The 22,805-nt window shown below is 47.7% G+C and overlaps 1 protein-coding gene across 14 annotated transcripts in view; it reads right to left on the bottom strand.

Moving 5' to 3' along the window:
* Window positions 1-1,540: 1,540 nt before the first annotated feature.
* The window catches only part of dlg1b (discs large MAGUK scaffold protein 1b), a 100,252-nt gene continuing 78,987 nt past the window's right edge, over window positions 1,541-22,805 (bottom strand). For 3 of the 14 annotated variants that reach the window (XM_085254178.1, XM_085254166.1, XM_085254171.1), the window contains 21 exons: window positions 19,639-19,734; window positions 18,949-19,002; window positions 18,206-18,256; window positions 17,060-17,184; window positions 16,208-16,377; window positions 15,602-15,738; window positions 14,454-14,598; window positions 12,705-12,834; window positions 12,340-12,496; window positions 12,016-12,118; window positions 11,513-11,627; window positions 11,253-11,429; window positions 10,793-10,859; window positions 8,501-8,600; window positions 6,466-6,507; window positions 5,306-5,356; window positions 5,096-5,197; window positions 4,842-5,014; window positions 4,640-4,749; window positions 4,472-4,563; window positions 1,541-3,815 (listed from right to left, as the gene is read on the bottom strand). In XM_085254178.1, coding sequence (XP_085110304.1) covers window positions 3,709-3,815; window positions 4,472-4,563; window positions 4,640-4,749; window positions 4,842-5,014; window positions 5,096-5,197; window positions 5,306-5,356; window positions 6,466-6,507; window positions 8,501-8,600; window positions 10,793-10,859; window positions 11,253-11,429; window positions 11,513-11,627; window positions 12,016-12,118; window positions 12,340-12,496; window positions 12,705-12,834; window positions 14,454-14,598; window positions 15,602-15,738; window positions 16,208-16,377; window positions 17,060-17,184; window positions 18,206-18,256; window positions 18,949-19,002; window positions 19,639-19,734 — 2,304 coding nt within the window. In that variant the 3' untranslated portion in view covers window positions 1,541-3,708. Of the gene's footprint in view, window positions 3,816-4,471; window positions 4,564-4,639; window positions 4,750-4,841; window positions 5,015-5,095; window positions 5,198-5,305; window positions 5,357-6,465; window positions 6,508-8,167; window positions 8,202-8,500; window positions 8,601-10,792; window positions 10,860-11,252; window positions 11,430-11,512; window positions 11,628-12,015; window positions 12,119-12,339; window positions 12,497-12,704; window positions 12,835-14,453; window positions 14,599-15,601; window positions 15,739-16,207; window positions 16,378-17,059; window positions 17,185-18,205; window positions 18,257-18,948; window positions 19,003-19,638; window positions 19,735-22,805 lie in introns of all 14 variants that reach the window. The other 11 variants (XM_085254169.1, XM_085254172.1, XM_085254167.1 and 8 more) reach the window with 8 other exon arrangements.

Below are 22,805 nucleotides of genomic sequence, written 5' to 3' on the forward strand. Positions count from 1 at the left end.
GTGGATGCATCTCTGTAGCTTAGCCATTTTAGGCTAATTCAATGAATTTACACCACAATTATAAAATATAATTAAAAAGAAAATTCTTTGACAAATTTGGCTATATTCCACTCAACACAGTGAAAATGGTTTAAAATTAAAAATGCAAAAGACAATAAATGTCCCTAAGGACCTCTGAGGGTTGTTAAATCTGGAACAAACTCCCAGAAAGCCTCAGATCAGCTGAAACACTCAGTTTATTTAAATCCAGGTTGAAGACTCACCTGTTCTCAGCTGCATTTGAATAAAGCACCAAATCCACACTTTTAAGCTTAAATTTCAAAACTTACATTTAACTACTGATTTTATCTACTGTTCTGATTTTATGTTTTGATTTTATCTGTTTTGATTTTATATACTGTTTTGTTTGTTTGTTAATTAGTTTGTTTGTTTGCTTGTTTTAATCAATTTTAAATCCTGCTTTTTATTTGTTTTTGTTTCTAATGTCTCTGTAAAGCACTTTGAATCACCTTGTTGTTGAATTGTGCTATACAAATAAACTTGCCTTGCCTTACAATAGAAAGTGCCTTGAGGCAACTGTTGTTGTGATTTGGCGCTACGTAGAAAAATGAGAAATAAAATGAGAGCAGGGGTGCTGCCACATGTGTGGCCAGAAAGAGGACCATTGTGTTTATTTGGTAGTTCATTGAAGGCTTCAGTTAAGAGGAAGGAAAAAGAAAAATTCACGTTAACAGTAGCAGTTTTGTCCTCTTATACAATATTTGAAATTTGGGAAATATTTGTGGGTGTTTTCTTGTTTGTTTTGCATTATGTGAACACTAAAGTGTCCCTCACATTAGATGACAGTGCCAGCAGTGGCCCACAGCTCGTTTGAGACCCCCGATGTAAACTATATGCTTTAGCAAAAAGGAAAGTTTGAAGCCTGAACTTGAAAGTAGAGATAGTGTCTGTCTCCTGAATCCAAACTGGAAGCTGGTTCCACAGAAGAGGGGCCTGAAAACTGAAGGCTCTGCCTCCCATTCTACTTTTAAATACTCTAGGAACAACAAGTAGGCCTGCAGAGCGAGAGCGAAGTGCTCTAATAGGGTGATATGGTACTACAAGGTCATTAAGATAAGATGGGGCCTGATTATTTAAGACCTTGTATGTGAGGAGCAGGATTTTGAATTCTGGATTTAACAGGAAGCCAATGAAGGGAAGCCAAAACAGGAGAAATCTGCTCTCTCTTTCTAGTCCCTGTCAGGACTCTTGCTGCAGCATTTTGGATCAGCTGAAGGCTTTTCAGGGAGTGTTTAGGACTTCCTGATAATAATGAATTACAGTCGTCCAGCCTGGAAGTAATAAATGCATGAACTAGTTTTTCAGCGTCACTCTGAAGATCAAATAAAAATGCAGTTTTTTCAGCGACGTCGGGACAGACGAGGGTTTCTTCTTCCTCTTCAGAAATCTTCAGGCGTCGTGGAGGACGTCACCTGTTCAATGTTCAACACGTGTTCAGGCAGGCCGACTGAAGTGTGACTTTTATAAATGAACACACAGGTTTTCTTGTTAAGTTTTTATTATGCTTAAAAAAGAAAATTAAAAGACAGAGGAGGTGGTGATCAAAGAAAAAGAAAAATATATATTCATATTCAAATATCTTTATACTTTTCTATTCATATATGATTAACAATGCAAAGAAAATAATTCCCGTAGTAGTAGTGCTTAAGTAAAGTTCAATATAGACTTTATTATAACAAAATAGGCAGTTTACCGAGGGTTAAATATCTGTCAAAATCTCATTGTACAATAATCGTGTTTCCGACACCTGTGGACGCCCGGAGGTGGCAGCTCGTCTCCGGGCTCGCCGCGCGAATCGCATGATCGACATCGTTTTTGTGGTAAGACACTGGCGACGCTGATGGACGTCACCGCGACGACCGGCGGGGTTCTAACTGCAGAGGGCGCCACTGCATCACGCGACTGTGGACTCGTCCAAGTGAGAAAAAAAAGAGACCAGAATTAAAAAAAAAAAAATCAGCTGAAGAGAATCTAAAATCAGGAGTTCAGATCTCACGAGACACTCGTTGACGTCGGCGTTACTTCCTCGTGTTGTCCTGCAGCTCTGACGTGCTTTTAAATATTTTTAATTTTTCATAAGTGTTACAGTTATAATTTCATTATAATAAAATAGATTGTTGTAATAAAAGTTAATATAATTCTTGTTTCACTGTTTACAGGAAGTTTTATATTTTGGTAAAATAAAATCTTTTACTTTTTAGGTTTTAGGGGTTATAATAAAATATTAAGAAATCTATTTTGTCCTGTGATTCTGGTGTGTTTGTAAATAAAATACGGATTTGGGATTTTAAGTTATTCTAAACTTAAAAGTTTCACGCTTTTCTAAATTCATTTATGTTAAAACAATTTTAATTTGTTTTGCATTTTCTGGTGATTCAAATTCTTTTTGTATTAGATTATTTTTTCCTTGCTGTTCTGGATCTTTCATAAAAATCTGTTTTTTATTAATTATGAGCAGTTTTTCTAACAGGCGGAAAATGTTTGTAGCATTTTTCTTGATTTTAATATTTAATTATCTTAAATTAGATTTTATCATAAACCATATTTGGCATAATCAGTTTCATAAAATTCTGAGATAATTTTCTTTAGTAAATTAAAATAGTTTGATTTTATTAGATTCTTTTGTTATTTCTAATATTGAGATTTTTCTGGTAATAAAATAAACATATTTGGAAATTTCTGTCTTGCATTTGGTGTTTTAGTGAAATTAAACACGTTAATGAATAAAATATTTTTTATAGATATGATTTATAATTTTTGATGATTGCACTCAGCTTATTTTCATCTATAAAAATATTTATATTTTTCTGTCTCTTTGTCTCGGTGGTTTGGTGAGAAACGATTCGACGTCTGCAGAAACATCAGAGCTTTTATTTTTTCATCCCTGAAATCAGAAAATCTGTCAGATTCTTTCTCATTGACAGAAAATTATAAATGTTAAAACCGTTTCCTCTAAAAACAAAGTAAAGAAACTGTCGTTTTCCTTCGTTAAGCCTTGCGGCGCCCTCTAGCAGCAGAGCAGGAACCTCGCAGCGTCCTGACGAACATCCAGCAGCAGCGAGGAGCGAAAATAAAAAACAAACGAAACGTGAGTAGAGTCTAAAAAACGAGCAGAAGAGAAAAGCGGTGACATCAGACGTGAGGCGACGGGGCTGATGGGAAAATAAACGGGATTAACTGACATGCTGTTAAAGCTCAAACGTGCAAAGTTTTGCTTTTTGTGTCTCCGCCTCCTCCGGACCGACAGACGCTGCCTGAGACTGAAACTCCGCCCACCAGCTTACCTTACAAGACAAAAAAAGGGGAAAAAAACCCACAAAGAAAAAACTAAACATAAAATCCACTTCGTACGTTTCTTCTCGTCACTTCCAGGTACCTTCCTCGTCTCCTCTAAAGTTCTCCTCCCTTAAACATTAAGGAGCTGTACCGCGGTGAGTGTGATGTCATCAAACTTCCTGTGTGCTTTGCTCTGCTGGTCAGGAAACCCAAACATGAAGTCTTATCAGGCAAAAAAAGAAAGAAAAGAAGCTAAACTGAACTCGGGTCGGCCGCTGCGTCGCTGATGGGGCGAGTGGAGGGTGAGGCGTGGGGGAGGGGACGTCTGCAGGTCGACTCGTCCGTCAAAACGAGGAGGAGGAGCGGCCGTCTTCATAACTTCTCCTTGGACTGAACCCAGATGAAGGGACCCGACTGCTCCTCGATGATCTGCTTCACCTGGTCGTAGATCTCCTCCAGCGTGTCGCCCTGCACGATGGCTGCACACACACAGAGCAGAGTCAGCGGCGAGCGCGTGACATCATCAAAGACGGGCACAGCCCACCTGTACATCACTCATCCCGACTCCGCTGACGTTTATTATCGTTTTTAAATGTTTGTAAATAAAGTTATGATTGGTGCCTCTTGTTGCATCAGCTGTGATGTCATTAGTGCTGTGGACGTGTCAGAGCGCTGCTTGTGTCTGAAACCAATCAAAACACTCCTTTCATCTCGAAGTTTAAAAGCTCCGCCCATAAAAATAAAACTACAAACGTATTTAAACCTGGCTGATCGATCCTTCGAGCTCATTTCTCGGACTTCCTGCTCTCTGATAAGGCGGCGCCATTTCTGCTCGTTATTAAAGGTCCCGGCAGGGTGGTATAGCGCCAGTCTGCGTGAGGAACTTCCATCAGGATGCACGCTCGCAGAGGTGCACGAGGACACGACCTCGAAGAGGAGATCAGCCAAATTTAAAACGTCACGTCTCAAACAAAGACTCGTCATTTCCTCCCGTCTGCTGCACTAATGTTGAGGTGCAGCTCCAGCACGTGACCAGCAGGGGGCAGAGAGGAACCACATGCGAGACTGTAACGTGGTTTCGACGGCGCGGGTGGAGAATCACCTGAGCTGAGGCGGGTGGAGCCAGGGCACTCACCTGTGAAATGCTCGGTGAACTCCTGCTCCAGCTTGTTCGCTCGGTCGAAGGTCTTCTTGCCCTGCTCCTCCGTCAGACGCTTGTTCATCTCCCTGCAGAGAAAAACCACGTCACCTTCACGCTCGTGTGGGAGAACTGAGTGGAGGCGTTTCCTGTGAAGTGACTCACATGATGTTCTCCACAGATTTGGGTTTGATGAAGATGGCGATGGGGTGGAGCTGAGCCAGCTGGAGTCTCTTGATGGCGTTACCTGACACGTCCAGGATGCAGTGTTTGCCCTGAAAACAGCAGGAGAACATCTCAAACCACACGCCGCCGCTTGAATGAGGTCAGAGCGGGGTTAAAGGTCAAAGGGGCGTGTCGCCATTACCTTCTCCGCCACCTCCCGGACCGACTGCACGCTGGTCCCGTACAGGTGGTTGTTGTATTGCCCCGCCTCGATGAACTTGTGGTCCTGGATGTCCTTCTCCATCTGCTCTCTGGAGATCACGAAGTGATAGTCTCTGCCGTCCACCTCGTAGTCCCGCTTCGGCCGGGTCGTGTCTGCGGGCGGGGTCAGCATTAAACATCAGGTGACACGAGCGTACAACGCAGCCTCTGTTTACAGGCGTTCGGCGGACTTACGAGGGACGCAGGATCCGAACTTGTCGGGGAACTCTGAGATCAGGTCGTCGTTGATGCGGTCCTTCATGGGGCCGAGGATGATGACGGGGCGGGTGTAGTTCACTGTGGGACAGAATCGAAGCATGTCGAATATGCAGGAACACCTGAGTGCTGCCTGTGGTAATCAGATTACTTTAAAAAAAGAAAGCTAAGCGAACACAGATGTCTCACCTTCCTGCTGAACGACGGGCTCGTAGGACAGCACGTACTCCTCCTGCCCACCTGGAGACACAGAGGTCAGTTAGTTTCAGCGTCCGGAGCTCAGACGGGAGTGAGGTGTGATGAAGGTGAAGAGGAGGAGAGACGGAGGAGAGGAGGGAGGATGGGATCTACTGAGGTTGGTTAGTAGGCGGAGTCTGAACCTGCGGGATTACATCAGTGTGCTCAGGAACTAAAATTCTCCCGTTAGAGAACGGCGACGGGAGCAGAAAGCGTTTAAACAGTTTCAGTTACGGCTCTGGAATCGGAGACGACGCCGACTTTGACGTCTGCACGTCTAACAGCTCACGATCCAATTTTCAGCATGCACAAACGCCGCGACTCCTCACATACTCATGCTTGTTTAATCTGAGCTGTGTGAGCCGCGGTCACCTTACATCAGTGGCGGGGAACTCCAGGCCCAGAGAGCCGGAGTCCTGCAGGTTTCAGACGTGTCCTTGATCCATCACAGCTGATCTAAATGGCTGAATGACCTCCTCAACATGTCTTGAAGTTCTCCAGAGGCCTGGTCATGAAGTAATCACTGGATTCAGGTGATACCTAAAACCTGCAGGACACCTCGAGGCCTGGCGTTCTACACCTGTGCCTCATCTTTATTTTCGGGGTATCGGAGGTTTTCTGCTGCAGTCACAGCTCAGCCTGCGGGCTTTCACTCCCACTGCTGTGCTGCTTCAGATTGATCCGATTCCATGTTTAAAGGAGCCTTTATCTCTGATCGGGTTTGCTCGCTGAGCTCGTTTTTAACCGTTAATGGTTCATAACAGTGCTCTCACAACATCACCCGAGTCTGCAGCGCTCGCTGGGTTACAGGTGATGCTGTGCGTTTCTGGTTTCCAGTTTTAAGGTGAAATCTTTTTATAGTGGCTTCATGAAATCAGTGAACTGTGCCGACATGCTCGGTGTGCGGTGTGGCTGAAAGAGTCGCTCTCTGCGAGGCGGCAGCGTCCATGCAGCAGCGGGGGGAGGGGCAGACTGTGAGGGTGTGAGGTCATGCTGTTACTGGCCAATCGGCAGTCTGTGCTTGTTAACGGCGTCAGTGAGGGAGTTAGCGGGTTCAGTGACAGGTCGCGCCGATCGTTAGTGTTTCCTGCGAGTCATCGAGCGGCACTTACGGTAGCTACTCTCACTATCGCTGGCGTTAGACGTCACGTGTTCTGGAATCACAACACAAACAGGACACGACAGGTCACATCGCCGTCCCACAATGCTTTGCCCCGAGCCGTGATCACGCAGGGGGACTCGAGGCGGCAGATCAATCACAGCAACAACCACCGTCCGACTCTTTTCAGCCCAATAATGGACACATTTAAAACATTTCCCAAACTTCCAGGAGTCTTCCCTGACCTCAGATCCAAATATAACTGCTTCACGTTCAAAGACTCGACTCTGAAAACTGGGCGATGTGGATAAAACCAGACTGTATATAAACGATGGAAGCAGCCACCGTGACATCATCCGTTTGCTTCGAGCAGAGCGATTTAGGCTGAACCAGGGAGGGAACTGAGGGACACGGCGCACTCAGTGGGCAGCGACTTCCCCTCCATCACCTTTTAAACATTTTACTTAGACCAAAATTAACTAAATAAATATCCCGTTTTTAACTCAGTAAGACTTAAAACTAAAGACTGAGACCACAAACTCACCAGGACAGCATCGCCCCCTGCTGGCCATTAAAAAGAACGCAGCTTTAAGACGCTTCCCTCCTTTATATACAGTCTGTGTTTTCAGCTCGCTGATGATCATATTCAGATAAGAAAATAAAATCAGATTTTTTCTGGGATATTAAACGTTTTCTTTAGATCGTCAGCAGGACAAACATCTGGAAACATCTGGAAACACCACCAAGACCTGAATACACACATTTTAAACTGTAATTTAACCAAAACTAAAAATGTTCCCTGGTTTATCGATCAGCCGTGTTTGTGGGCGGGTTTATTTCCCGATGACTGAGCGAGCGGCTCGGCTTCAGATCTGCTCGTGTCGGTCGCCGTGTTCAGCTTTTAGAGCTTCCTGTAACTTGTACACGTTTGCCATGAAACAGAAAAACAAAGGTCTCGTGAGAGATGAAGAGCGGAAACTCGTGGCCAGAGTGAAGAGCGCCGGCCTGAAGGATCCACGAGGGTCTGTGGTGAGGAAGAGGAGGGGGAGGGGTCTCAGACTCCACCAGGAACCATCATCAGACTCTTCAGTTTAGCGTCTTTTACGGCATTAAAACTAAACGCGCTGATCCGGGCCTGCCGACAGCAGCCTTCACTGACACTCGACACACTGACATAAGAAAAACTGAGATTTTATCTTCATGTTCTGGATGAAATATAACAAACTGATCCGGATCAGAGCTCCTGTCAGTCGGGAACTTTGAACCTGCTGGTTCTCTGTTACGTGTTTGACTGGTTTTTGTGGTTTTCTGAGTTTTATTTGATAGTTTTGGTCCCATATGCAGTTTTATGAACATCATTTAAAATCTGAATAATCACTTTGATCAAAGGCTGATCAGGAGTCGTTGATGCTTCGTCTGATTTTACTTCACAAAACAAACAAAATAAAGTCGTCTGCTCTAAAACACGAAGCTGCTTTTAATTCAAAACAAACAACCAGTAGAATAAACCTCAAATACAAATCGGGCGGCGTAAAGCTCCGCCCCCAGAGGTTTTAGGATGGAAGGATGCTCGTGCTCACAACTCATAAACTCGCTTGTAGAGCGAGCGGCGTCTGTACGCTCTGGTTATTTAGTGGAGCTCTCGGGAGGACACTGGTGGAGACCGAAGAGGCTGATGGGAGTTTTGGGGGAGGGGGTGTTGGGGAGAGACTTACTGTGTCCTTTGGACAGCACGTCCTCGCTGTTGTCCTGCAGCAGCAGAGCCGAGTGAAGGAAGGAGGGAAAACAACCACAGACACAGTTACTGACAGAGCGACAGACTGAGAGAGCAGAGGGAACGCCGCCGGGGCGCCGCTGCAGGGCGGCCATGTTGGCTCTGGTTTCAGGTTTTAGAAACGGCTTCTAATCAGATCGCACGACCGCGGCCACGCCCTGCAGCGGTGACGACCAGCGCGCGCTCAGCACGCCGTCGCCACCTGATCTCTCTTCCTGTCGCCGGCCAACCTCCTTTCAGACCGCCCGCCCCGCCTCCCCGCGCTTGTACTTACGGTCGACATCGCTGGTCTCCTGCTCGCTCGCCTCTTTGCTCTTGTAGAACGGAAACTTTCGGGAAAAGAGGTTCTTTTTACGCTTGTCATTGAGAGACTGCTGAGGAAGAGGAGGAGGAGGGGTGATGGAGTAAAACAAAAACAGAGGAGGAAGAGAGGGAGATGAGGGGGTGTGATGGGTGTCTGTGTCTGCGTCTGACCGGCTCACAGTTTCAACATTAAACACAAAAATCACAAAGTTTAAACTAAAACACTCGGACACAGAGGCCCCGACCCTGAACGCAACCTGCTCTGACGCCCCGCTTCACACGCCGACAGTGAAGGCAGCGTCGGTCGGAGAGGAGGAGGAGGATGAAGGTGAACATGCTGACGACATGCAGAGACACAGCAGCGACAAGCTGGGAGAAGCCGTTTGGTTATTTCGGCGAATCGGCTCGAAGATGGTGCTGATGCGATGCCTTCAAGTGCATCAGGAAAAGTCGTTCCACAGAGCATTTATGTTCCTTCGTGTAGCACTGAGGAAACACTGGTGCTACAAACCCCAGGATTACAAACGTCCCGCGGGTCGGGCTCAGAGGCCTTCTCAGCTTTACGTGGTTTCTTCATTTGGACTTCTGAAGCTTAAATTTAGCTTCAAGCTTTTGCATTTCGTTTGTCTTGAAGTGTAAATGAAAGCGTGACGTCACCAGTCAGGCTGTAAAGGTTACTGTGGGGTTAACACTGATATTTAAAATAAACTCATCCAGATGTGAGGCTATAACAAAACGATATCGGCTGATGTCATGGCAACCAACCAACAAATATTAGGTTTATTTAAAAAGCGCCGGCAGCTGCAGTCGTCTGAGTCCGGCATCCACCTTCTTTCAGCTCCATTGTTGGTCTCCACCACCTCATGGCTGCAAATATTGATTAGTTGAGGCTACGAACGCTAAACCTACATTTATGTATAAATAGAAGCCAAACACAGAACAGAGTCGTGTCCCTTTTCCTTTAACCGTCTGTTACTATGGTAACAGCTTGGTCTCAGTGGGTTCATTCAAGCTTGTGCGATGACACAAAACCAAAACCAGGAGCTGAAAGGGCCTAAAAAGGTCTGTGTTCAAGTTATTGATTAGTTCAACTATAAATGGGTTTAATGGCTCAACGAGAAGAACAAGCAGACATTTGAACCGCTGCGTGTCGTTCATCAGCAGGAGGCGGGACCTGTGACATCATTAGCTCACATGCTGCACTTTGATGTTACAGAGCAGGAGACGGAAAACAGGGTGAGGAGGGTGAGTGGTGAGGAGGAGGAGGAAGGTTTGAGAGCAGCAGACGTCAATGTCAAGCGTTTCGCGAAGAGGCGGGGAGCAGACCGCGGGCACCATGCACGTTCTACGGTTTGCCTCCCCGCCCTCAGTCTGCCGTGTTAGCGTGGCGGCTGGCGAGCAACGCCGTGGAGACACGTATTAAAGCGGCACACGGTTTAAAGGTGGCGGGGGAGGGAGGGGGAGGCGCTGCTGCGATTTGGTGAAGAAGAAGAAACGCCTCAGAGATCGTCATGCTGTTAAACGGCCGGCTGCTTCAACATTAGTCAAACACTCATTAGTAGGTGGAGATCAGGTGGCTGTGGCTCAAACACACAGAGGTCACATGATGCACACAGCTGGCGCCAAACACCTGAAACGTGTCATCAACCAGCTCAGAATCAGCCGACTTTATTCAAACACGTTTCACCTTCACACGAATGAATCTGGTGCAGTTTAAAGTGCGACACGCCGACGCTCGGGGAAGGTCAGAAAAACAAGCACCCGTCACACTCGAGGTGGCGGGCGCCGCGGGCAGCCATTTCCCTCACTGCCGGGTTTCAAAAAAGGCGGGCGGTGCAGACGGACTTATCCAGTAACGTCCGGTAACTGATGAAAACCCTAAAACCGAGTCGTTAGCTAACAGACTGAAGTCTGTCACAACGGCCCAAACACGCGTGCACTTCAACCGCCTGTACGAAGGTAACATGGCTTCACTAACCTGCACGTTACACGTCACTGCGGGGAAAATAAAGTCGGCTGATCCTGAGAGCATCAGATGGGACGAGTCACTGAAGTCTAAACAAGTCCGACTCGTTCTATCAGGTCGAGTCTGGAAAACTGAGCATCTTTAAAGACGCAGAAATCAAACAGACAATAAAAGCAATAAAAATGTTTTACAGCTTAAATACAAAGAACAGAAAAACGTCTTTGTGTGTAAATAAAGTCGCGTTACTGGAACTAAAACACGTTTCTGACTCCAGGGACCGTCTACGCCGTCACTCACCCCTCTGTCCCGAGACTTGGCGTTAAACTTCACCGTCTTTAACCTCGCCCTCTCCTTCTTCTCCACCCTGTGGGAAAGGTCAAAGGTCAGCAGAGATCACAAGGGAACCAGACTTTATGCATGAATCTGTCAGATACTCGCGATGAGCTCCGCCTCAGAGCTCGAGGGCAAATCGAGTGAGTCGGCAGCTTGCCGCCACTCCGCGAGCGTTCCTCCAGAAACTGGAAGGTTTTGCCATTCGAGTCTCTGACGACATCCTGACCTTACAGTCTAACTCTGCCTTTACCCTCGGAGGTCACCTGGTAAATGTTCAGAGCGTCACTGTGAAGCTCTCGTTCGTCGCAGTGACACCTGTACAGGTGCGACCCGGATGTTTGTTTAAATAAAGTTACAAACTCCAGCCAAACGTCCTCTCGAGCTCTGAATCCTGATTGGTGGAGCAGATGTAACTGGGACTGACCGTCTCTTGCTGGGGATGACCCCCACCTCCTCCACCTCTCCCTGTGCCGTCAGCTGCCTCGCCTGCCACCACTCGTCGTCGGAGGCGTTCACCACGTGAAGGATGTCTCCGAACTTAAAGTTCAGGCCCTGACTCGGCAGACCGGAGTCTCTCGTCTTATCGTAGTCGAACAGAGCTCTAAAACACGAACGACAAATAAACCGATTAAAAACAGAACACAGGACGTCAGCACGCGAGCGCCTTCCACGCTTTAGGCCTACCTGACGTACAACGACCTCTTCTGACTCGTCCGCAGAGACCCAGAGCCCGAGCTGATGCTGCTGTTCATCATCTGCTCCCTCAGGTCGTGGATCTTTGCCTCAAACCGGCTGTACTCTGAGCAGACACAGAGGCCATCCAGGGGTCAGAGGTCACAGGAAATTACAGAAACACGTTAGAGTCTCTACAGAAGATTTTTATGAAGCCAAACAGAATCTGAAACTTTTTAAACTGGACTGTTTCTCTGGTAAAATCAGAGATAACTGCTGGTTTCAGTTTCCCACAGAGATCAGAGCTGAAACATCTGTGAACAGCTGGATTAATAATCAATCATTTTAAAGTGAAAATAATCAAACAGCCAAATATTCTGATACCAGCTGCTAAATGCAGAGGATTTGTTCCCTTTCCTGCTCACACCCGACTGTAAATATACTTAAATGTAGTTATTTTTATTTAAGCTGCTGCTGGAGTCATGTGATCCTGCAGGTGCGTGCTGCTGTCCCACCTTCTGGTCTGTAGTGGGCGACGATGGTCACTGTCTGCCCGGCGTTCTTCAGGGCGGCGGCCGCCTGTTCGTGGGTGGCGTTACGGAGGTCCACGCCGTTCACCTGAAAACACAAAAACAATGTCAGACGCGGAACGACGACTCAATCGGGGAAACGAGCGGCTCAGTCTGATCCAGCACTTCTCTAAAGGTGCAGCTTTTAATTTGAAAGTCAACCGCGTGTTTGCCTGCGTGTGGCGAGCGACCGGCAGCGACTCATCACTGACTCAGACAGACACTCTGGTTTAAGTTGTTGATCTCAGAGTTTAACGCGTTGTTACGTACGGAGACGAGTCGGTCTCCTTTCCTCAGCTCTCCGCTGAGGTCAGCAGGTCCTCCGGCGAGGATGAAGGAGATGAAGATCCCCTCGCCGTCCTCCCCGCCCACGATGTTGAAGCCTAGTCCCGTCGCTCCTCTGTGAAGCACCACCTTCCTCGGCTCCCTGCAGGAAAAAGCACTGCAGCCGTCAATCATCTGAAGTCATGTGAGCAGGGTCCCACTCAGACTCTGCAGGTGTGTGTTATGACGGGAGGGTGGAGGGTGTAACTGCAGGTGTGCACCAGCAGAGGGCGCAGCAGCTGTGGTTCAGCTACAAAAACACTGAAACGTTTCAGTGCAGGCGTGCGCGTGCACAGTGTTTCTGTTCTCACCGGGTGACGTCGTCGTCTCCCAGCGTGCTCTTCGGGGTCGGGGAGTAACGCCCCGAGGATGCTGGCGGAGGGACGGGCTGACCCAGGAAGTTGGGGGGGCTGATATGGTTCTCCATGCGCTGGGAGTACGCTGGAAGAGAAAGAGAGAAGACCATTAAAACCAGTCTGATCACAGCCGCTGTGTGTCTGACGCTGAGCTGCTGCATCTGCTCGCCTGTCCGGCCCCTGTGACCACCTGATTGGCCGAGGCCGGCAGCCGTCGAGGGGGGTCGTAAACGACACCGGTGAGTGAGAAACAACCACCTCCCAACTCAACCCTGTCACATTTCTGCTGAGGATCAGCTGTAACCGCAGCATCAGAGCGATGACAGAGACGACGAACACGCAGTCAGTTTATTATGATCTGTGACAGCAGCACCGAGAGGATGAAACCTGAAAATAGTTTCCATTCGTCTCCATTTTTAAAAACATTTGAAAGTTTGATGTTCGTCTGATCGGAAACTGTTCTCTCTACAAACAGGACACTCCCCCGGAGACTTAAGGTTAAACAAATAACGTCCCTGCATAATTAACAGAGCGATGGTTTTCCTGCCACTGCAGGAGACGAAGGGCGTCGTTGGTCCACGACTCGGTTTAGACACAAACTCAGAAGCTGAACAGCTGATCGACTGTGGCCCAAACTTCAGATATAATCATAGCTGTCAGCACAAGGCTGTAGGAAGCACTCGGTTTTAGGGAGTCTGTGTTTCACATGGATGAGTTGAGGCACCTGGTGGCGTTTGTGAGAGCCGAGCTGCCAAACATCGTTCTTCCGCGACTCGGGATCGGATATTTTGTGCTCGTTCCTCGTTTGGCTTCAAACCAGCACCAGCCTGCTCGGCTCAGAGTTTGTGTTAGATTTAAGGATGTCAACTCATGATGATTACTCAGATTATAACGTGCAACACTTCCTGCAGCCTCCGTGTCTTCCTGTGCGTTCCCATCAGTCTCTCCTCGGCTCCGGATCCTCCACAGCTGCTTGGAGCTCCTCGGTCTCTATAGCCGAGGAGCCTGACGCGCAGCATCTCTGAGGGGTGTTTCCTTCTTTGGCATCTCCTCAACAGCTCGGTGCCAGCTTCGAGTCTCCGGGATGCAGGTTTGTCCTGCAGTATTACAGTTTCAGAGCACTTCCTGTAATTTGCAGCGAAGTGAGAGATCTAAAAACAAGGTTCAGAGCTGGGCCGTCTTCATCCCTGCTAAAGCTGCCGGTTCAGAGAGAAATGTTTTAAAGGAACCGGCCTCGTCTGCACTTTGAGGCGTGTCGTTTGACGAATCCCCGCCCCACTTGATCATCAGAGACTGCGGCGGTCCACACCGGCTCAGGGTCGGATGTCATCCTGACCACATGAGCCAGGACCTTCTAATCTGCTCGACGTCAGAGCAAAAATCCACCGCAGTGTTCAAGACAAACCAACAAGCCTTCAGCCGGGACTCCAGAAAACCGACAATCACACAGGGAAACCTTTAACTCAAAACCAGGTCAGCTGATTTATGTGAGACCTCATTTATCTGGAAGATCTTAAAACGGAAAACAATTCAGGATAAAAAGTCCAGGGAAGTTTTCAACTATGGGTTTTCCAACTGTTTCTGGAAGCCTGAACCCAGAACAAACTGAAACGCGACCGCAGCATCAAAACGTTTCTCTCTTCAGCTGCAAACACAGAAGCAAACTTTAGTGGTGAGGTCACAGGTGTGTGTGTTTGCACTCACAGTTGGTGAGGTCGGGCGGAGCGAAGCTGTCGTTCATGAAGACACTGTTGGGTTTAGCCACTTTCAAGTAGACCACGTCGGGAGTGTTTTTCAAGGCAGTGACGGCGTGTTCGTGGCTCACCTCCTCCAGGCAGGAGCTGTTCACCTGAACGCGGACACACCAAGAGAGGAGCGGTCAGACACGCCTGTGCTTTTATTCTGAAGGTCTGCTGTTTGGTAGTTTGTGGTGAGGTGCGCCTGCACCGCAGATTCAGCGCGTCTTCCCTTAATGAAACATTTTATACGTTTATAATTATAAAATGTTATAAGGGTGAAACTTTATCTTATTGTTAAAACCTCAGAAATATTCATGGTGCTCGTTCTTCACCGTCTACTCAGCAACTTCCTGTTTTTACTGCAGATCTAAAACTTTATTTGTTCGTTAGCACTGAAACCTGTTTCTACTATTTATACACGTGTTGGTTGTTTATCAGAAATATTTTACTTTATTTTAATTTATTTTATTAACTCGCTGACCTTTAACCTGCTTTTATTATATTTAACTTTTATTAGTCTCATTTTTTTCCTTTTTTAAAATAATGTAATTTGTTTGTTTTATTTTTATTATTTAAATCAGGCTTTATTGGTTTTAATTAACATTAACAGTTCTTTTTGGTTTATTGATTATTTAAAAGGTTTTAATTAAATTTTTTTTAAATATTTTATTTATTTTATGTTAACTTCCAGCTCTTTCCTTTAATCTGCCCATTTTCTGTTTTTATTGTTATTTTAATTAATTTCTAATTGTGCTTCTTTTTTCAAATACAGTATTCTGTCTTGTGTGTCTATTGATTTTTTTTTACGGGTCTATTTTTGTTTTTTATTTATATTTTTCTACTTTTAGTCGTCTTTACTTCTATTATTTCTTTCCTGCAGTTACTTCATGTCATAAGTTTAAGCTTGTCTTAATTATTATTTCAAATTTTACTGGTTTCAAATTTGAGTCTTTATTAGGTCTCATAAATAATCTCATCAGAGCTTTTCTTAATTATTTTATTGCACTGAATGTTTGTAACTCTGTTTGACTTTCTCGTGTTTACTCTTTTAGTTTGTAGCCGTGGTGTAAATAAATAATTCGTCTGATGTGATTTCTCGTGTTTGATCCTTACAGCCAGCAGTTTGTCTCCAATCTGCAGCCGCCCGTCTTTATGAGCCGCTCCGCCTTCGATGATCTTGGTGACGTAGATGCTGTTGTCGCCGGGGATGTGCTGGTTCCCCACGCCGCCCGCTATACTGAAGCCGAGACCTGCAACACAAAGAACCAGAAGGAGGGTGCAGGGTGATCAGACGGGAAAAGCATTCTGGGTAAAAACCCTCAAACTCTGGAGTCTAGCTCTGACGCCTGAGCGTCCTTCACAGGGACAAACTTTAAATAACAACCACCCCACGAAACGCGCCGCTGCTGGTTTAACACGGGAACGAATCAGGACACATAAATGCACAGAAGCATATTTCAGGATGTTTCCGTGGAAACCGAGGCTTTGTTCTTGAGCCGGGCTCCTCGTCTGAATAATCATGAGGCCCGCGGGGATTTCACTAAAGCTCCTCAGCAAGCGGAGACAATCCAGCAACACGGCCGGCACACATCCACGCCATCTGCGCAGAGCTGCAGCCGTGAGCCAAAACATTAGGAACACTCACAGGTTTAATAATGAGCCTGCGCTCAGACAGGGCGCCGGATCTGAGCGCAGGCACAGTTTAAGCCTTCACGCTACCTTTGGGTCCTTTCACCAGCTTGATCTCCATCACTTTCTCCGAGACGGGTTTCCTCCTGCGGACGTAGAGTCGGACCAGAGATCCCGCCTCCTTCAGCGCCTCCACGGCTCGGCTGTGGGTCACGTCCCGAACATCCACCTCGTTGACTCTCAGGATGACGTCATTGACCCTGAAACAGAGCGTGAACACCGCGCTGTCAGTCAGGTCACCTGCTTCAATAGAAACTGATGATGTCACAGCTTTTCTTTCATTTATTGGAGCTAAAGCAGGAAGTAGAGTCAAACTACGGATCCAAACTTACAAACAGTTTAAAGGAAACCTGAGACCGTACTCTTCATCCTCATCATCATCACCTGGATCAGGTGTGACAGACTTTCTGCATTATGAATGAGCCATGAAAGGCTGCAGGGCACAGCGGGGGTCCGGCTGTGAGGACACCACCACGCAGACCGAGGGACAGAGGTCCTTCTCTCTCTACATGTTTTTATACGAGGCTGAATCCGTCAGGCCAGCTTCAAGCTGAGCCGGTAAAAAGTGAAAGCTCATAAAGTTTGTGATCTTAGAAAGGTTAGTGTTAGAAACCTGTGTGAGTCACACGTTGTTCCCTCTGTCCCACTAACTGCTCCCTGATCAGCTTAACAGCCTGTCCTCCACAGCAGCTATGCTCTAAAGCAGCAGCCTGGAAGGAACTGCTGCAAAGCATTCTGGGTGTTGTAGGAGATGCTGGTTTTCAGTTTAAAAGAAAATCTGAGCCCTCCTCTAATGAGGTGACAGAGGGATCAAAAATAGAAGGAGCCGCTCAGACATCAGTCACACCTCCTTCACCAACCAACAGTTTCCTGCTGCCTCACCTGAGCCGTCCATCCTGCGCCGCCGCTCCTCCAGGGATCACCTTGGTGATGAAGATGCTGGGGTCTTCACCGATGTGAGGGTTGTCGGTGCCGCCTGCGATGCTGAAGCCCAGCCCCGAGTTTCCCTGGAAACCACAGTGATCACAGTAGTAATGATAACGATCCGAGTCTGTGAGCATGCTCAGGATTCACACTTCCTGCCAGCGTTTCACAATAAAAGCCTTCCAGGTGAGCGACGATGCTGCTGAGCAGTGACGACTGAAGTTTGACGCCGTGTTGGAAAACCTCGAACCGCAGCCAAGAGGAGCAGAAGTGACAGCTGGAACAACGAAGCATGAACACGTCTGCAGGTATCGCTACGCGAATCCCCCGGCACGAGTTTGCACCAATCAGATAACGTCAGCAAACATCCAGAACCCGAGAGCGTGCACCGGCTCCGAGGCGCTGTTAAACATTTTGTTTTTACCTTCACTGGTTCAAATACACTGCTGTAATTACCCAGCATGCCGTTCTGCACTGAACTTTTATAAATGTGCAGTTATTGTGTAGAATGGCTGGTTCCTGCCGCGGTGGGCGTCCGGCGTGTCCACTGCTGTGGACGGGCATCAGATTCAGTTTGTGTCATGTGTGGAAACATTTTGGTTGTGATGATAAAAACAACACGAGGCCGGTTAGACCGCAGACAGAACGACAGGCAGACCCTGTGAGACTTTTTTAAAGCTGTGCTAATAATTTGCACTTAAAGGAGCAAAATTAGGACAAGAACAAAAGGAGGAAGACGGTAACAATGTGGAGGATAATACCAGAGGCAGCGAGGAGGATTAAAACAGAGCTGATTAAAGAGAAACTGTTTGTGTGAGAGGATCAGAAACTTTTGCTTTGTTTAACAGAATCTGGTTCATTCGTTACGTCCTCGTTTCCCCCGAAATCTCAGACGGTCGGGAGGTTTGGTGCAGGCAGCGGAGGTCCATGAAAGCAGCGCCTCAAAGTCAAACAGAGAGCATCAGACGGCGGGTCGCCCGTCCTGCGAGTCATAGACCGCGGCTCGTTTATGTGGCTCGTAAAGACGCGACGGAGTTACGGCGGCTCTCGCGGCGAGCAGCACGGCCGTCACTCACAGGGAAGTAAACAGTAAAGGCAGCTTACCCGCTCCAGCGTGATCTCCTCGTACTCATAATCAGCCTCCGTCCCGTTCACCTGCAAACACACACACAGGTATCAGCTCACCTGTCGGCTCCTCCCAGCAGCAGTTTATAGGAAGCAAACACGTTAGTAGAACACAGACTCTACTGTACTTCATTAGAAACACTTCACTGAGTCCAGGGTTCAACTGAGCCTCCTCCTGCTCCTCAGGCTCACGTCTAACCTCGGAGAACTGAAGAGTTTTTATTTCCTCCTCTTAAGCCTGAAGTTCAAGGTTCGTGCGATGCAGCCGTCTGCCCACAGCTCCTGCAGGCTCCACTCACCGACTCTGATCTAACACATTTCCTTTAAACCGTCCAATTAACAGAAACGTGCTGCAGCACTGAACTCTGAACTGATGTGGGGAGAGGAGAGCGAAGCAGATGCTTCTTCCAATATTTCTCCCCGTCAGGTGAAACTGAAGCGACGCCGTGCTGACAGCGGCCGGAGTCCACGGGAGGCAAACATCAATTTAATAAAGACGGGTCCAGTGCTAGGCAGGTGAGGCTCCAGCTGGACCGACGGTGAAGATGGAGTTACCAAACATCTGCAGATCCACAGAGTCCTGCATCCTAGCCATTGTCTGTGGATCTACCCACCCACCTATCCACCCATCATCAACACAGGTATCGTGCCTTCATGCATCTGTCATCATCTTCCAATCTATCCATCACTCATGCATCCATTCAGAAATGAGCAGCACTCACGTATGGAGGTGTGTCCAGGCTGTCTGCGTTGACCACCACAGGCGGAGGATTGGCCTGCAGAGACGAGGAGACACGTTAGAACATCACAGAGGAAAAACATCTCCACCCTACAAACACCCTCACAATAAAGAAACCCCCCTGAACCTCCACCCCTCCGATCACACCCCACGCTGCGCCCGGGTCGGCCGCCGCGCAGCTGCTAAAAGACTAACTCTCCTCATGATGCTAAAACGGGAAGCCCGAGGATTTGAGCACAGATTAGCGAGCACGAGCGGTACGTACATGGTGGCGCTTCACGCTGCAGAAGATGCAGTTCTGAAGCATGAAGCCTTAAATGAAGAAACAAATCAAGAAAATCAATCAAATCCAGTCGTGCAGGAGGGGAGAAGCTGCTCCTTCACCTCGTCTTCCTCGTCTACTCTGACTCTCGCTCGCTCGCCCGGGAGGAGACAGATGGGCTCTGAAAAGTCAAACGGGGGGAGCGTGGCATTCCTCCCGCTGTTTCTATCTCTAATCTGCTCACTTCATCAGCGCCACAGCTGGACGGCCGACACTGAAAACCGAACTCGACAGAAAGCCGCAGAGCCAAATGAGCGAGGAGGGAAGTGAGGATGGAAGGAGGGAGGGATGGAGGGATCGAGCAGAGAAGAAGGAGAGGAGGAAAGTCAAAAAGGAACAAAAAAAGGAGACCTGTGACGTTGGAGGGATGGCGGTGGTCTCGGCTGGGATTGGCAAGATTGGGATCACGGGGATTATGGGTGAGGAAGGCGGGGCGGCCTCGGCCTGCTGAACAATAGCATGGTGAGGGGTCAAAGGTTAGACACAGATGAACAGCCGGTGAAGGAGGAGGAGAGGATGTATATGTGTATGTGCATGCTGACTGATAGGGGGCGTTCGTTTAGGTCGAGCCGAGGTGCCAGATGGGAGGAGTTTGACAGAGAAGGACCGCCAAGTGTCAGAGAGGTCGGCCAATCACAGGAGGTCACTGTGTGAGTGACACCTGACGATCCTGATGTGTCAAACTCGCCCATCTGCTGTTCTGAGGATTAAAGCCATCTCTCGTGTGTGTGTGTGTGTGTGTGTGTGTGTGTGCGCGTGCGTGCGTGTGTGGTAAATCCTCAGTCCCTCGGTACAGCTTCAGCAGGGGGCCGATGTCCTTTATGTCATTACTGAAAAGCAGCGGATATTTCAATCTGGGAGCTTTAACCCCGACAGCCAGTGATGACATTGGCACAGACCCTCAAAGGTCAAAGGTCACAGCTGTATCTGCGACCTCACGTCCGAGTTTCTACTGACGCTAAAGAAGCGCTCAAACCGCACACCCACATGTTCACCATGACGTCACTGATCGTTTCACCTTCAACTCCCAAAAATCAAACGAAGAGCTCGAGGACCGATTTCATTCAGCTCCAATAACACGATCAGCTGGCAGGTTTACAAGTAAATATCTGCAAACAACGTTAAATAAATGTACCTGAACACGGCACAGCTGCCAAATTAAGACACGCCTCTTTGCTCCACATTAAAACTACGATAGCATCGTCCTCGCTGCTGTCGAGTTTCAGCTCCGACTCAGTCTGGCGACACTTTTTGCTGAACGCGTTTCTATTGTGGTTCTATTGTTCTCACAATGCTGTCGAGCGTAACCAGCGTCGCCTTCAGGCCGTGTTTTTCACTCCACAGCAGCCTCTTCATTTCATGATGGGCCCACTCGGCGTTTGATTCAAAGGTGAACTTGGTAACTGGTTTTAGTGGAAACATCATCACTGGTCTGAACGAGCCAGCAGCTGGCCAATCACATGCTGCGTATTAGACGTCAGACGTCTCGTTGCAATGCTACGTGCTGCTGGGGAACTGCTGTTTATTCATCTACTAAGAATGAAAATACACAAAATAAAACCTTTGTAAACTGTTCAGACACAACCCATAAATGTGTGTGATGCACGTGAATTAAATGAATTAAAAAAGGATTTTTTAGATCTTTTTTCTGTTTCCTGTTTCAGTCAAAGATTTTCTTTCACGTCTACGTGTAATTTAACACCCCTGCGTGCACATGAAACATCACAGAGGAGCGAGCGGCGGCCCTCACCGCTGTGACCTCTGTTATGCAACAGCAGGACCTCGTGAAGCTGCTGGCAGGAAGCGCCGCTGCGTTTCCAAGAGGCTTAATTGTTGTGCTGCAGCAGCAGAACCCGGAGCCCGTGGAAAACCAACAGCCGCTAAAATTAGCCCCGCACATCGACCGCATTGATCCGCCAGCCCTACTTCTGCGGCTCCGCTCGCCAGAAAGCTGCTGACAACGAGGCTTAATTACTCCCAAAAGACACAAAACTGGTTTAACAAATGCAGCGACACAGAGAGGGCAGAGGTTATGATTTCATCTATCAGAGAGCGATCGACGATACACCATCAAATCCATAACAACAACCAAAACCAATCAGACGCCCAATACGTCAATCGATTTATTGACCGATCAGGTTTCCAAGCTGATGTTTGACCCCGATGAACTTACACCACTGACATAACATCAGTCCTTCATATAAATATCATTAACACAGCTGAGCCCACCTGGAGTTTATAAAATTACACAATTAGTATTTTTAATTTTTCTCTCAGAGACTTTTACAGTTGATGATTTTACCTGATGACATCTTTTCCACACGACCCCAAACTTATCATCGCAGTCTGTATATAAAAGATGGACGGCCTCAAACTGACCATTTTCACCATCTTGACCTTCAGTCAATGACATGGTAGCCCCGCCCTGAATGTCCCGTTTTAGTCCTTTTAACTTTAATGGTCCTTCATCTCCAACACGAGCACCGCGTTTTATTCAACAGGACACAAAACTGGAGCCTGAAACCATGAACTCATCAGCGGAGTCTTAACCAAGGTCAGAGGTCAGAGGAGTCTCCCCCTGCTGGTTTATTACAGAGAATCTATGTCCTGCTTTCAGTAAATGAGGCACGTGTGTCACTTTAGTCTTCAGTGTACCAGCGAAGCCACACAGATCAAACAACCCCCCCCCCCCCCCCCCCCCTCGAGCCCCCCACTCGAGCCCCTCGTTAAAAGTGTAGCTGCAGTTTTTTCTTAGCTCACTGCATCCATAACATGGATCTGAATGTCCACTGGTGGGAGGAGCCACAGACGCTTTGGACCGAATCGGTGATGAAGCCATAACGTAGCGACGGTGTGACCACAGACCACCACTTAAAGATGGGAGCTTGAAATGTGCAGCAGATGAATCCCCAACCAAAACACGTGGATCACACCATTGCTCATGTATTCGGTCGTAAACAAGACGAGCAGCTGGAGAGTGTTTAAGTATGGATTTAAATGTGATGGCAGGGTGATGTGGCTGTCACACGTGGACAGAGTCCATCGATTCTCCGTGTAGTAACTCGATCTGACCGACCGCAGGTCTCATTCACACACACTCCTGCTACAACACTGTACAAACTGCTCTGCGTGTCACCACAACCACCATCACCAAAACAGCCAGTTCTCCAATGTGACCTTGAACTCACCACAGCAAACAGGAGTTTTGAGCAGCAGCAGGTTTTAGTCTGTTTCATATAAAGACTCCGACACTGAGTCTCCTGAAACCTGACTGTAGCTTTTAGTCTCAGCTGATTTCACTGAAACTCTACAAACATCAGCACTTGTTGATCTGACTCTGTGCTACAATCTGTGTGTCCTTTAGAAATCAATCAGTGGTTAAAGGGGAACAACCTCCATCCATTCACCCGCCCACCGTCGGCTGCTCGTTTCTGTGGAACAGCCTTTAGCTCCCACTCTCCTTTCTAACAAAGCGATCTTTTACTTCTTTAAACGTACGGCGCTCAATCGACAAAGTT

This window comes from Mchenga conophoros, linkage group LG18 (assembly GCF_057382185.1).
Source record: "Mchenga conophoros isolate Kocher_MC1m ecotype Shallow Benthic linkage group LG18, M_conophoros_male_GT1.1, whole genome shotgun sequence".
NCBI classification, from domain to species: domain Eukaryota; kingdom Metazoa; phylum Chordata; class Actinopteri; order Cichliformes; family Cichlidae; genus Mchenga; species Mchenga conophoros.